At 28.9% G+C, this 16208-nt stretch overlaps 2 protein-coding genes and 1 pseudogene across 5 annotated transcripts; 1 reads left to right on the forward strand and 2 right to left on the reverse strand.

Moving 5' to 3' along the window:
• Positions 1-238: 238 nt before the first annotated feature.
• LOC103845548 (60S ribosomal protein L10a-3) lies at positions 239-1686 on the forward strand. Its single transcript, XM_009122412.3, has 6 exons — positions 239-308; positions 389-422; positions 645-867; positions 937-1102; positions 1197-1402; positions 1501-1686. Exons 2-6 carry the CDS (start codon positions 418-420, stop codon positions 1552-1554), a joined length of 654 nt encoding a protein of 217 aa, XP_009120660.1. The 5' UTR covers positions 239-308; positions 389-417; the 3' UTR covers positions 1555-1686.
• On the reverse strand, positions 1636-3225 carry LOC103845547 (annotated as a pseudogene).
• On the reverse strand, positions 1750-12257 carry LOC103845550 (putative fatty acyl-CoA reductase 7). 4 transcript variants are annotated; one of them, XR_004452923.1, is made up of 11 exons: positions 8480-12253; positions 8260-8363; positions 7952-8158; positions 7773-7887; positions 6511-6703; positions 6201-6362; positions 5865-5946; positions 5497-5766; positions 5253-5380; positions 3067-4033; positions 1750-2297 (listed from the first exon to the last, which is right to left on the reverse strand). XR_004452923.1 is itself a non-coding variant. In XM_033282756.1 (10 exons), the coding sequence occupies exons 1-10, from the start codon at positions 8553-8555 to the stop codon at positions 3880-3882; spliced, it is 1491 nt and encodes a 496-aa protein (XP_033138647.1). In that variant the 5' UTR covers positions 8556-12253; the 3' UTR covers positions 2926-3879. The 4 variants fall into 4 exon arrangements, 3 of the variants coding, with proteins under 3 accessions (XP_033138647.1, XP_033138649.1, XP_033138648.1); XM_033282756.1 differs by lacking the exon at positions 1750-2297 and having other exon boundaries at positions 2926-4033; XM_033282757.1 differs by lacking the exon at positions 1750-2297 and having other exon boundaries at positions 3897-4033; positions 5214-5380; positions 8480-12257.
• Between the last annotated feature and the right edge of the window lie 3951 nt (positions 12258-16208).

The following is a 16208-nucleotide window of genomic DNA, read 5'->3' on the forward strand; positions in this document are numbered from 1 at the left end:
ACATTTTTTTTGTTTTATAAATTAATAAAATTTCATAGTCCCAATATTATTAATTTTTAAAATTCTTACCGTACATGTTTAATCGTGTGACCGATCAAACCTTATATACCCAAATCGTGCAGATGTATACTTTGCAATAGCCAAGGTTTTCTGAATTCAGTGGACTAAATTGGTAATGGGCCTTGATATGATAATGGGCTTATAATTTGGTAGAAGTAATATGGGCTAGGGTTTCATCATCTTGCTCATATAAAGTTACACAAACACTTCTCTGGCCGTTCTTTTCTCTGTCTCCTATCTATCGCAAGGTATACTTTCTTCTTCTTCACTTGGTCACGGCTACTCTTCATCGTCTCTAAACGTTCCTTGATAAAACCTTGTTTTGCAGGAGAGACTAGTAGCTGAGGAAGTGCCAAAATGAGGTTCGTATGCTCAACTACTCGATATGATACATTGTTAATGATTCAGCTGTCTTGTCTCTGTGGTGGATACTTGTGAACCTGATTGGTATCTGAAAATGATTCTTTAATTCAATAAAGTATCGACCTTTATGCTCTTTTTGGTGTTGTGTGTGTGTGAAGTCATCATTTTGATGAGTTCTGTGATTCTGGGTATGTTAAAGTTTGGATTTTGAAATGATGCAGTAAGCTCCAGAGTGAAGCCGTGAAGGAGGCGATATCAACCATCATCACCCACTGCAAGGAGACAAAGCCTCGCAAGTTCACCGAGACTATCGAGCTCCAGATTGGTCTCAAGAACTATGACCCTCAAAAGGACAAGAGGTTTAGCGGTTCCGTTAAGTTGCCTCACATTCCAAGGCCCAAGATGAAGATTTGCATGCTCGGTGACGCCCAGCACGTTGAAGAGGTAAAAGCTTTCCTCTCCCTTTTACGATCAGAGGACATGTTCTTAAGAAGCTGTTGTTTTCTTACTTAGGCTGAGAAGATTGGGTTAGAGTCTATGGATGTGGAAGCTCTTAAGAAGCTGAACAAGAACAAGAAGCTTGTTAAGAAGCTAGCCAAGAAGTTCCATGCTTTCCTTGCTTCTGAATCCGTCATCAAGCAGATTCCCCGTCTTCTTGGTCCTGGTCTCAACAAGGCAGGCATGTTTTTAGCACACTAACCTTAATCTTCCTTGAGTTTGATTATCATCATCTTCGTATGATTTAATAATCGCTTTGAACAACAAACAAACAGGAAAGTTCCCAACTCTTGTTAGTCACCAAGAGTCTTTGGAGGCCAAAGTGAATGAGACAAAGGCAACAGTGAAGTTCCAGCTCAAGAAGGTTCTTTGCATGGGTGTCGCCGTTGGGAATCTCGGCATGGAAGAGAAGCAGATCTTCCAGAATGTTCAGATGAGCGTCAACTTCCTTGTTTCCCTCTTGAAGAAAAACTGGCAAAACGTTAGTAAAAATTCTTTCTTTTTCATCTTCTTTTTAGATCATCTTCTTACATTTATCAGTCTCTAACTCTGAGATGTTGCTTAAAATTTATCTGGCAGGTGAGGTGCTTGTACTTGAAGAGCACTATGAGTCCACCTACCCGTGTTTTCTAAGATTATTTTATCTCTAAAGTTTCTCTCAAGGTATCATCAGGGCTGAGAGGAGATTTCGTTTTCATTTCTTTCATGATTAAGATTTTGTTTAAAGACAGTTTTATTTATATTATTCCTATTACTCTTGGTGAATTTTCTCTATTTATGTTAGATTAACCCAATCTTATTACAAAATAACGGAATAAAATCACAAGAAACCAATAAACAGTGTTTTATTATCATAAATATAAACAAAACATTAGATTTCACAAAGCGAAACAAATTTCGTAATTTGCTAGTACAGTATAATTTCTTGGCCCTCTTCAATTTTAGATATGAAAAAATAAGTTTGCATGTCTTATCAAAGCAACATTTAAGTAAATCAAGGGATGCCAATGATTGGTAAGAAAGGGAAAAAGCTAGCGGGTGGGAATCCAAAACCTCCTGTTCCCGGAAAATCAACAGTTTTCGAATCTCTGATTATATTTCCGACGTTATCTGCGGTTGGTTTTGGGCATGAGAGGGAGAACGAAAGCGGGTTTGATGTAGTTAAAACTTTGGACTCATGTTTGGACTTGACCAGTTCAGAGACCAAGTTGTTTTTGTGAGCATACAGTTGCTCAGGACCTCCCAATAGCTGCAAGTCACTTCATAGTGACTTTTTCATTGGCGGTCGGAAGCACTGACAGGAACGATCGGTCTTAGGCCGCCATGGTGGTCACAGGTTTCTTCTCTCCATCACACTTTAAGAGGAATCTTAATGCCTGAAAAAATAATTGTTTACAAAACAAAATCAGTGCATGCTTAAAATAATTGCACGTCTCTCTATATAATATACTCCTCCCCTTTCTAAAACAAATATTTTAAAATTAAAATTTGGTTTTAAAATATACTTTATATATATTCTAAATTTTTTATTAAATAATAGTGGTAGATTGTAAAATTTTTATTTCAATCAATTGTACCTTTTTCAAATATTATTAGTTTAAATTTGTGAAAAATAATTTAACACAAAAAACTACTGTATTTATAATTAATTTTAATATGTGTAAACACAAAAATATACTCCCTTCGCTCACGAAAGTAAGATTGTCTAGAGTATTCACATTTATTAAGAATTTAATAAATATATATACTTTAATTTATTTTTTACTTTATTATATACCTTCCAATAACTTCCACCAATAAAATTTAGTCAATTCAAATATTCCCAATTAATTTTTCACAAAAATATAAAAAAGTACACTAATAATATAAAAAATCTATCTTTATGGAACAAAAAAAAATCTAAAACATTTTTACTTTTGAAAATGGATGGAATATCATTTAGAAACAGAGAAAGAATAAAGATGCATAGAGGAACACCATTTGAATAAAATAATCAAAAGAAGATGGCAATAAAATATCAGCTCTCTCTTATTATAACCGTTTTTAGAGTAGAAGTTACATATATAATGTGATGATTATAGTATAAGTTTGAAAACAAAATGGGATGAAGTAAAAGCTAGGAGCTAGCTAGTGAAACAAGTAGACCTGAGAAGTCGAAATCACTGTGGCAGTCTAGGCAAGAGACCTTGCCACAAACAATCGAAGAAGCCGAGAGCTCAAAGTTGGAGAAGACGGCCAAAACGAATAGGAAGAATGCTGCAAGAGCTGCTTGATGATTCGCCATTGGAGAATCCTCGAATTAAAACAAAGTATTTATGAGAATTTGATGGCTTTAGATATCTTTTATTGTCCGAGTGAAATATGTGGAACGTATGTAAGCTTTATATAAAATAAATTAGTAATCTGTAATTAAAGTGACCAACATGCGTTGATCTTTGTGGTTGGCTTTACACACTTTTGCTTTTCTTTTATATTAACGGCTCTTTAATTCATCCGACTTTACTTTTTTGCCGTAACATAGAGGATGGCAGGAAAACAAAGCCAACATTATCTTTAGAAATTATATCGACTAATTATTATAAATTGTAGGCTCGCTTAAACCACATAATACAATATTACAATATTTTTTTGACTTGACTTCCTTTTTTTTTTTGAAACACTTGAATCATTTTATTAAAATGGGTTTAGAGCCCTACAAGAGTGAAGTTGTTTAAGTAGGCTTTGGCCAAGACATCTGCTAGCTCACTACACGATCTAGAGATATATGAGAAAAAACAGAAATTAAATGAAGAAGAAAGACTGAGGATGTCCATGACGACGCTGTGGAGCTCTGACGGACCTCATTTCCGGTCTATTGCTCTAGCGAGCACTTGAGAATCTGAGCGTATCCAGATGTGTGTGATGGAGTTTATTTTTATGTTTAAATATATACTTCATATTTCATGTTTTGGACTTTATTTATTTATCGAGTAGGTGTGTAGCGAGGCCTGGGATATGTGTATTGATAAAATAATCTTCCCAATCAATGTATTTGGAGCTGAACCCGGGTATGCCGTTCGTCTCTTTGGCTCCATTCTTGATTCGTAATGTTTCCAGGTTTCTATCATCGAATCTACATGTCAGTATAAAGTCAAAACAATTATAGTTAAATTGTGACTTAAGGCACGACAAAAAGAAATATAGATCCTGTATATTGAAAAAGGCTTTTATTTATGAATTTTTTACATTTGGAGGCACATTTTGTCTTATCAATTACACTGCAGGACACAATGTGCTTGTAAGACACTTTCTAGTGTTAAAAAGACCAAAAACTCCCTAACTGAAAAAAATCTGTACATTAACACTTTTTTACTTTTTTTCTTGTTTCTCTCATTCTTTCAACGTGACTTTATCCAAATTTCATCTTCCAATTATTCTATCACTTTTTTTTTTTTTCCTCTCCCTAACACAAAAGAAAAAAGGCGAACCGAAAGACTACCGTTTGTAAAAAAATGAAAAGATGTAGAAAAAAAGAAGAAGGTAGTTTGACATTCTGATCTTCTAAATCCTAGATTCTCTGAAATTGTCTGATCTTTTTAATCTTTTTAATCGATTCTCAGTGTGTTGTGGATTTCAAAATCCAGATCTGCAAAGTTACGATTTCAGAATCCAGATCTGTAAAAGATGTGGACGGATAGCGTGTGGATGGGGTTGCGTGGATAAGTGGTGTGTGGATAGATGAAGCATGGATGTGTTATGTGTGGATGGTTGAATAGATCTCTAGGAACTAGTGGGTGGCTTCAACCTGAAAAATTTTATCCACAAAGAAGATTATCTTTCTTACATTTTCTACATCGAACACAAACTATAAATTCATATATTTGATGAAATCTAATTATCACTTTTTAAATTATATCCACATTTTCTTTGTCTATAATTCATTCATTTATATTTTTTTTCTTGTGGATGGCTTATCCATCCAATACTATCTAAAATATTTTAATTATAAAATCATTTTCTATGTTTTTATTTTTAAATTTCTAAAGTATATATAAATGGATGTCAAAATGTAGAGGATGAAAAGTTAAAATTTATTACATTAAATTTATTTATTTATATTTATCAATATTTGAGATACAAACAAATAAATAAATGAAGTTGAAATTAAAAACAAAACTCTCATTTAGGGTATTATTGTCCGATCAACTAGCAAGTGACAAGGAAAAGTGCCTCAAATGTTGAATGTGTCTCTGAATGTAAGACAAACTCAGAATGTGACCCATGGTGTAAACAACTCTATATTTATAATATACCACGTAAGTAGACATGTAATGTGAGAGATAGAGACATACATGCCCTTAAAGAGTAGATAAGGCTCATAAAGTTCAACCAATCTCATGCCCATCTTGAATTTACGATTGTGATGTTGATAAGTATTTCCAAATTGCGATGGGAAAGTTATGCTAAGCAATCCCAAAATCTACAGAAACGAAAAATAGATAAAAAAGAGATAATGGTTTTAATATGATAGTTTAGATTATAAAAGACACTCCTAGAGATAAATCTACCTCGCTTGCAATCAATGTATATGTGTACCTGTAAAGGTAATTTAAACCGAAGGCTCGTGTAGAGACGGAACATAGCCTTAGTGGATAAAAGTACTAGCGCTTTTGGGACTATAGGCATACCACTGCGGCCAAGCAGAGGGCTTTTCTTGAAATAACGAATAATAATTTCGTTAATTTGCTTATACGTTATTGGATTCCGGTAAGATGAGGCCACATGGTAAACGGTATGGCTTCCTGAATCATGGAAATGTTCAGCTGATGTCGCGATCATTGCATTTGCCACCATGTCGACGGGTATCTTGTTATGGACATACCTTTTGTGTTAGAATCAAGCTAGTAAAATATGGAGTCTTAATTCAATTTTTACAATATTGGTAACGTTACTAGTGAACTTACAATATCACATGCCGTTTTTTGATCAACGAGGAAACACTTAAGCATTCCCTTCCCATATGATACAATCACAGTGTCTACGGTTCTTCATATATACAATAACCACAAAAGAAGTTGAGTCAGAGATAAATTATAATTGGATTTGATGGCAGCTTGGTTTCGCTCCCTATTCACTTAGATATCTTCTGAGCAAAGTTATTTACTTTCTAGATTAGTATATCAATCCATAATTGAACAATAAGATCAATGCCACATATTTTTTGTAAAAAGTTTTTTTAGATGAATAAATTTAACATCCTTTCAGAAAAACAGTCATATTGACGACAAATAGTAGCTTACTTGACGCCTTCAATCCAACCGGGAAATGGGTCCGAGAAAGTGCTTGTGATCATTGCGGGACGTATTACTACAATAGGCATATTTTCTCTATAGTGTCCAAGAAACATCTCTCCCATTACTTTGGTGAAGACATATGTGTTTGGCAATCCAAAATGCTTTGCCCTAATTAACATTACGTGTAAGCAACGTGCCTCAAGTTACTTCATAGTTTCTTAACATTCGTGCCAATGATTTTAGCAAAAAAAAAACATTCGTGCCAAAGAAAGAAATTACTTCATAGTATTTATAATTTTGGCATGTGAACACAAACCTTTTCAACCCAAGATCTCTCATGGCATGTTTAGTTTCTTCTTCTGAACAACCTTGTTCAACGAGTTGTTTCAATCTCTGCTCTACCAGCTGCATTTCGGTATTGATATCTACCTTGTTTTTTCCGTGAAGAGTGTCTCCCATTGCAAAAGGTATCTCTTGTATAAGTCCCGATCTTTCCCCGCAAACATAAGCTAGAAAAGAAAACAAATATGTATACATGAATATTATAACTAGTGTCGATATATACAAATAATGTATATACCGAATTACCGATCCAAGATTATTAAACGCTCTACGCTAAATTTTAAAATAAGATTTTTATATAGTTTCTAATACTATATATAATACATATTAATTATACTAAAACCTTATAAACAATACAGTTATATTACCAAATAAAATTAAAATAATACATGTTACGATTAACACATAACTATAACTAATCTTATATGTTTGTCTCGTTTTGTATTAATCCTTGTTTTTGAAAAAACATAATCCATAAGGATATATTTTTACATTTTTCAATACATTTTTTATTAGGTAATAAATTATAAATTATAACTTCAAAATATTAATTACGTTCAATGAATTTTAAATAACTAAAAATTATGAAAATATTTAATCACATAAAATAAAAATATAAATTCATAATTTAAATTTAAATATTTTAATAAGTGTACAATTTTTAAAACATACGTTTTGAGATAGAAGGAGTACTTACTCATCACAAATTCACATTTTCCTTCATTTTCTAGTTTGTATGTTATAAATATTAAAAAAATTAACTAACATACATAACAACAACATAATAACGAAAAAGACAACGCCCGACTTATTGACATGGAAGACGACATGAACAGCTTAAGAGTGAAGCCAACTGTAATTTATATTATCTATAATTTATATAGATAGATAGATGTTAAACGTCTATAAATATTACTGTTATTAATAAGCCTACAAACTTTGTTTACATATAAACATTAAAAAGTCTAGTATAAAATACTTAATAAAATAAATGTCTTAATCAACGTCTTAATAGTTTATACTCTAGGTTGGGCATGTATATGAATGAATTTGATTACCAAAGGTTTAAATGAGTTCCCTTGATGATGTTAATTTGTTTCAATCATGGCTGGTCATTACAAAGTACAAACACTTTAAATGAAAAGAAGATCTGGCCTTTTTGCAAAGGCCTCGGAATTAGCCTGAGATTTGAAATATCCGTAGGTTATTAAAAAAAACAAAGTTTAAATGATTCACCAGTTGATACATGGAGAAGCAATTGTGCTTTCACAGACTTCTTAGCAAAGTTAAGGACATTGAGCGCTCCAAATGTGTTGATCCGAAGTGCTACATCGTATCTTTTCACATACAAACGAACCGAAATCTAATTAATATGGTTGCCAATAAGTAACTATATATAAACGAATGTACTACAACCTTTCGTCGAATCTCGTGGTGGCAGCTGCATGGACAACAATGTCAGTCTCTTGCATCATATCTTGCAAAAGGTTAGAGTCACTCACTCCCATATTGTTTAATGTTACGTCGCCTGGAACAGGAACAACTTTTTCCGATACCAAGGCGTTTAAACTTTCGTCACCAATATTCTTTCTTAACACCTTAAACAAATCTTTCTCGAAAACCTGTTTTAAAGTAATCAAAATCAGAAAATTGATTTTCGTACGAAATTTCTAACGCAAAATTTGGTTCATACATTTTGGTATGTACGTATATGTAAATATACCTCATTGTGTAACCGTTGTTCCGCGGATTTATTGTCAGATGCTCTTACGAGAAGGTAAAGCTTCTTCACGTTTGGTTGCAAACTCAGAACTCGCTCCACGAAAACTATGTCCAGATATTAATAATATTCATGAATTACGCCGAATGGATTTATTACAATAAAGTTGCTCCGACATTTAGTCAGTTGATTTCTTGCTGTAGAGGAGGCGACAAAGAATTACCTTTAGAGAGGAAACCGGAAGCGCCTGTAACGAGCAAGGTCTTGTTCTCAAGAAACTGAACACGATTTGGTTCCATAGTTGAAACTCAAAAACCTATGTGAAGAACAAAGAAGTGAACTGTTTGTTTGTTTGTTGAGAATGTTTGAACCCACCACTATAACATTTGTATTTATAACGAATTGGTGATAATACCGCCTAACTTTAAAGAAGGTTTCTATATCAAAATAATTTTTTTTGTTTCACAAAGTATACACAGATACGAATTTACAAAATAAAACTAAAAACCCAATAAGAAAAACTTAAAATATAACCTAACTAAAAAATAAAAAAGCTCCTTATTAGACCCCTGATTTTCACTGAAACTAAAGCCTAAAATTCAGATAGAAGACCACTACCGCCTGGAAGAACGCTGAATCATCGAACGAAAACAACCAAAACGTGAGAAAAGTGAAGATCCGAATTCTCATAAATGCCACGACGGGAAAATTTCATCGGACGGAACTTAAAATTAAAAAGAATTCGGAATTTCATGGAAAAGGTTTTCATGGAAAAGGTTTTCATGAACCTTATAGTATAATTTCATCGGACAGAACTTAAAATTTTATTTGATTAATATTTAGTTATATAATTCATGTTTTTAACTTTTTACTAAAAGACTTTTTCACATAACAATACAATATATACATAAATTATCTTTTTTTAAAATTATATTTTCAGATTTCGGATATTCTTACTATTATTAATTTTAATCAATTATCTAATCAAATAAATTAAAATTTCGTTTTTATTTTTTAATTTAGTTATACATTTTATTCATTAAAGATATAAACAAGATTATATAACCATTCTAATTTTTAATGTGAGAGCTCGATTCCAAAAACTTACTTGGCAAATAATACTATAGATTAGGTATTCGTTTAAACTGTGGATATCCGGACTCGTTTTATGGATCGGTGTTGTGATGTCGGATCGGTGGCATAAATGATGTACAACCTTCGGTAGAGGAAAGAACAACCTCTTAATTATGATGTCGATCAGCACATTCTTTTTTGGCAGATCAGAATCCATAATTCTACCGGAATCAAGTGATTTAAATAAATGTCTTGATAATTTTCAAACGAATGTAATTCACTATCCATCACATAGCAACAGAAAGTAGGTTTAGTACCTCTACTAGCCACCAATAAAATACTGAAATTTGATTTCTTAAATATATAAAAATTCGTTTTAGTTTGTTTGAAAATTTTAATAGAAAACAAAAAAAAAAGTAATACAGTTTAAACCGGATCTAAAAACATTTTTATGTGAGGCACTAATGAAATTTCAAAATAATAATAAAAAGCCCATAAGTTTTAATATATACTTTCAAGAAAAATGTATTTTATACTTGTAAGACAACAGCGAGAATCCATTTAGAGTATTTCACCAATATATATAGCACTACCACGATATTCAGTATAGCTAAATAAAAAACTAAATAGAAAAAAGCTGAATCAATTACAAAGATGAAAGTGGTATATGCGTTTTATAAGATTTTAAAGTTTGTTATTGAAGATATCACCACCCTCACTCTCCTTTATTTTCTTTTTCCTTTATGATAAAAAAAAAGTTTCAAAATTTGCGTTGAACGAAACTCTAATATACACAATTTTTTTCGTTGAAAAGAAACTAATATATTTAAATTTTACATTTTTCAAAAATATACTAAAATTAACATTAATATACCTCATCTCATTTTCATATGGAAGTAGAGACAGGGCCGGCTCCTTAGGGGCCACAGGACAAAATTTTTTTTTACTTTTAAAATTTATATGCATATAATGTTTAAAATATTTTTAAAATTTAATTAGTAATATTTTGTATATTGTATTGAAAATAAAACTATATATATATATCAATAATTTTGGATCCTTTTCAATTTTATTTATTATATTTATAATTTTTTATATATAAAAATATAGATGTATATAAAAATTGGGTACCTTAATTATTACTATACGGGGGGACACGGGTTTGTGTCCGGAACGGTTGCACCGCTTAACCTTCTTTGTGAGCCGGTCCTGAGTAGAGAAATACTCGATTTCCTTCCGTAATAACGTGGAGATTAAAATTAACATTGTAACTAATTTGTATAGAATTTTAAGTTTTTAGTCCTTTGTCAAAAAATGTTCTTTTAAGTTTTTTCAAAAAAGAAAAAAATTCATTCGAAGTACATCGGCGGGTAAGCCAATGGCTTACTCAGAGGCCGGCAACCGACCACTACCTACATAATTACTCTTTTTCAAAATATAATTTCATAGATAAACTTTTTGTCCCACTGCAATCAAAGTTAAATGTACCGGTGCCTAAAATACCACCGTTGTAAGAGCATCTCCAAAAAAATATTTTATAATTTCAAATATGAAGTTTTTTTGTTCTCCAAAAATAAATTTTAAAACTTCAACTTTAGAGTTTCAAATACTGAAATTTCATATTTTAAATTTCACTAATCAAAACTTCAAATTTGAATTTTTATATTTTTGTTTGCAGTTTAGTCCGTACAATTACATATCATATTTATGATTCTTAAACATATTTTTGTTTTAATCATTAAAAATTTATATTTCATAAATATTTTTTAAAAAACTTTATACTTTAAGTTTTACACATAAAAATTAAATAAAATTTTAAAATATTTTAAAACTATATTTAGACAACAACAATATACAAAAGAAACTTAGCAAGAAAAAGAATTTAAAAATACATGAAGACATAACTATTACTCAAATTTAAATATTACAACAACACTAATATTCATGTAGCCTCCACAATCTCCAAAATATTGTCCAAAACAAATTTTATGTAACATAAGATGGTTGTTGTTTTTATTGTCTTTTTCATACAATTCTTTCTTTTTCATAGCAAATGTATTCATGAATATTAATATCATCGATAGAAGTTAAGTCTTTTAGCAATATTTTATTTTCTTATTTTACTTTCTTACTCAAATCTAATGTTCATACAAGTACTAATATCACATGATTTCACGTAGTGCCAGAAAGCAGCCGTTGTTTATCGTCCATATAGATGCGGAGCTACATGTTTGGTTTACATAGTCTATATGAGCATGTTTCGTCTAATGACTGAAAATATAACCTGATTTTAATAATTTTTATCTCCTAATATACAGATTAAAAATAAAAAAAAACATATTTTACTCAAAATGCACTAGTTGCTCATATACGCATTACACAAATAATTTTATGGAATAAAATGATATTTTGCTTGAAGTATAATATTAATTATGTATTTTTATTTAAAACTTTATATTTTAATGTAAAATTTTATTAATTAATATTGTTGTAATGTTTTATATATGGGCTAGAAATTTAAAAAAGTTTAATGAATTTAAATTAATTATGACAAATATAAGGCCATAGTATAAAATACAAAAAAATTTTGAAGTTAGGTTTGAAGTTTTACTTTTGGAGAAAAACACTATTGAACTTCAAATATAGAATTTTGAAAACTTCAAAAAGAGTTTTTTTTTGGAGATGCTCTAAAAGAAACAAGTTTATTATGCAGTAATAAAAATTAAAACAAAATACACGTTCATAATAAATTTGTGACACAAATATCGAATGTTTTAGTTATTAATCATGTTGATATCTGACCAATAAAAATCATAAAAATAGAAAATAAAAGAACGCACTAGTTAATAGGCTATATTGATACTCGTATATAGAATTGTGCATAATATCTAGATCCGAAATTTTAATCTGATTCTGATCCAAGAAACCTAAACTCAAGTTCGATCTAATATATATATATATATATATATATATATATATATATATATATATATATATATATATATATATATATATATATATATAAATATCTAAATGTGTATTGAATTATAGGAGTTTGGTTGACCGAACACGATCGGATAATATCCAATATTTTGAAGTTAATCTGAATATATTCAAAATTATATAAAATATTTATTTTAAACATACTTTTTCATAAGCCTATTTTCTTAATATATATATATATATATATATTTTTTTTTCTTAAACCCAAACATGTCTCTCGTGTTGATATTTTATTTGTTTTGTTTATTTGAATTTTATTTTATTTTGGGATATTGACGTTAGTTCGAATACAAATATAAGTTTGGACAGAGAAAATTCCAAAATATGTAAATATTATATAGGTTTGAATATTTAATGCATAATTAGGATATTCAGTTATATCCAAAAATACTCAAACCTATAACTTACCAAACTGAAACTGATCTGAATATGAAAATAGTACACTTTTAATCAAAATATCCAGACCGAACCCTAATAGTAGCCAGATGTCCATATTGTGTTCATTAATAACTAGAGATAACTTCAAAATACTAAGGGAAGAAACACAACAAGTCTACTACATGAGATAGAAAAGCAAACTAAACCAAACACGGGAGAAAAAGTATCATACTCCAATATTCCTAATTAGGAAAAGAATGATCGTACTCAAAATTCCTAATTCCGCAATTTCTTATTTTTCTACTATTATTACATTTATTATCTGTACTCCTACGGTCCTACCTAGACATGGACATAAAATTCAGAACCCAAATCAGAACTAAACTCGAACAAAAAAAATCCAATTTATATATAATCAGAGATAGAAGATACATATATGAATTGATCCGGTATGATTTTACAAAACATGTTTGAATCCAAAATGATTGAATGATTGATTGTTACAACATGAATTTTAAGATGCAGCACAAATTATATTCAAATCCGAAGTGTTGTTAACACTTAACAGCTACTGGTCCATATTATAAAATATATAATGGAACTTGGTAGGAAGATTAACTCGAAAATTCCAAAAACGGATCGAAATTCAATTCCTATCAAGATATAGCGCATTGATTCCATAGGATTTATTAGGTCTCAGCGTTCGGGTCTTCAGATTGGATTGGGATCGGTTTCTTTCGGGTCCAGATCTTTCGAGTCCTAAATATTAAGATCCAATAGACACTTGGAAATTTTCGAGTCGGGTTCGGGTCGATTCAGGTCTATAATTAAGAGGTTGATTATTTGCAGATTCTACATTAGATTTTGGTTTTTGTTTTCTAGAATCTACTTTTTCTCCAATCAAGATTTTGATAAAATAGATTTCCTATTTTATAGGGAAACCAGATTCTAACTCTTTTACCATTTCTCACATAAAAACCAAAATCCAGATTTTATGAGTTTCTATTTATATCCCACGATTACTTTTTTCTTCTGTTTTTTTTTGAACAAACTATTAATTATATTAATATAAAAAAACACATCAATTTTTATAAAACTAACACAAACTCACGAATATAATCTTCTCTACATATCAAACTATTAGAGTTTTGTTTATTTAAATGAATTCCACAATAATTTAATCATATTTTATACCATAAATCTTAAAGTAAAATAATTATTCTTTTATTATAAATATTATATATTTATTAATCTATAATTTATTTTATTCTAAAAGTCGATATATAATGTAATATTTTATGATATTTAAATTAAATAAATTTAATATAATTTAATCAAATTTATAAAAATATATTCAAATTTTATTTAGTCTTTCAAATAATAAACTAACTAATAATTGTGTACTATTTGATATGTCCAGAATCAAATAGCACTTAAAAAATATAAATATAAATATCAATTTATAATATTTTAATTCAGGAATATTTTTTAAAAAAATATATAAATAATTTAAAATAATTTATAAAATAAATAAATGTATTTTACGGGGTGATATTTTATGTTTTATATTATTCCTATAATAAGTAATATTTTATTAATTTTACTAAAAATCAACAAAATAATTTATTTACCATTTAAATTTAAATTCTAAAACAGTGAGTTGAAAACTACTAAGAATCAAAAATATATATTGTTTAATTATTAGGTAATTTTATGTGTGATTTAATAATATTATTCTATATTTTTTTCAAAAAGACATTTTACTATTAATCATGTTTTCATTTTTTTAATTTTAAAAACAAAAACCAAAAACTAAAAACCAAAATCTAAAACAACCATTCATGCTTTTCAAAAAAACCAGAATATACTGCAAAATAAAAAACCAAAATTTAAAAATTAAAATCTAAAAACCAAAAACCAAAATCCAAGAACCAGAAACCAAAATCCAAAAACTAACAAAACAATCATCACCTAAAATATCCATAAAATACTCATAATTTTTCGGGCCCATATCGGATCCGGGTCGGGTTTAGGTATTTGAAAAGGACTTGACATACCCAATTCCATCAAAATTTAGTTGATATTTGTCATATATATTTAAAATTTTACAGAATAACTTAAATGAAACTATTAATAATTGAAATATTTTTTTAAACTCTAAATTTTATATTTTAAAGCTTCATATTTCTTAAAAATGTTACAAAATAATAACAAATGTTGTTAACAAATGATATTTCAACTAAATCATAAAATAATATATATAAAATAGAACACTCCTTTTTTGAAACACCTTTTCCAATCTATAAAATATGTTTATATTTATATAAAACTTTATTTTTCAATAATATTATACAAAATCATATAGAATTAATAAAAAAAATTTATAATTTGATTTATAAACATCAAATTCTACACCAAAATTTTTCATCTCCAACCACAATACCAAATTCTACACCAAAATTGTATTTTTGATTTTTTATACTATTGAGTTAGAAATTTTCTTATTACTTAATATATATATATATATATATATATATATAAATAAAATTATTATGTAATTATACTGTACAAAAATGTATGACACTAAAGTTTTAAAATAAATTATTATTATTTTTAAATATAATAATATTAAAATAATAAACTAAAATAAACTATTCCAATATCTGTAATTATTTAATTACTATATAATTATTTATCTATTTTTCTTGTGTTTATCTTGCCACTGCTATTTATTTAGTTAATATTTTATTAATAAAAGTAAGTGAATAGTGTTTGTGAATAGTAACGCACCATTAGTAGCACTAAAATTGTGAGACTTTTGCTATAGGTTGGAGAAGTTTTGGTGTAGAAATTATACTATAATAGTGTTTTAAAGTTGGGTTGGAGATGACGTAAATTTGAAATTTTAGAAAGTAACTCGAGACTATGACTGGAGACTAGGGCTGAAACGGATTCAAATATCAAAATTATATATATCCGGATATATTTCACAATTCAAATCCAGATATATGGTTTCTGAATATCTGGTTATTAGGTGTTTGTTTAACCGTTAAAATGTATGTGGATATCTGGACTCGTTTTATGGATCGGTGTTGTGATATCGGATCGGTGGCATAAAAGATGCACAACCTTCGGTAGTGGAATCAAGTGATTTAATTAATTGTCTTGATAGTTTTCAAACGAATGTAATTCACTATTCATCACATAGCAACAGAAAGTAGGTTTAGTACCTCTCGTAGTCTAACCAATAAAATACTGAAGTTTGATATCTTAAATAAAAATTCGTTTTAGTTTGTTTTAAAATTTCACTAGAAGACAAAAAATGTAATACAGTTTAAACCGCATCTAAAAGCATTTTGGAAAAATTGTTTTTTTAGATAAAAAAAAATTAATATGTCCCGTTAGACTAATTTCATATACTTTACATTTTATGTCGCATTAGACTAATTATTTTCAAAAATACAACAATGACTTAAAATTTTAATTATAAATTTAAA

This window comes from Brassica rapa, chromosome A10, assembly GCF_000309985.2.
Source record: "Brassica rapa cultivar Chiifu-401-42 chromosome A10, CAAS_Brap_v3.01, whole genome shotgun sequence".
In the NCBI taxonomy this organism is placed as follows: Eukaryota; Viridiplantae; Streptophyta; class Magnoliopsida; order Brassicales; family Brassicaceae; genus Brassica; species Brassica rapa.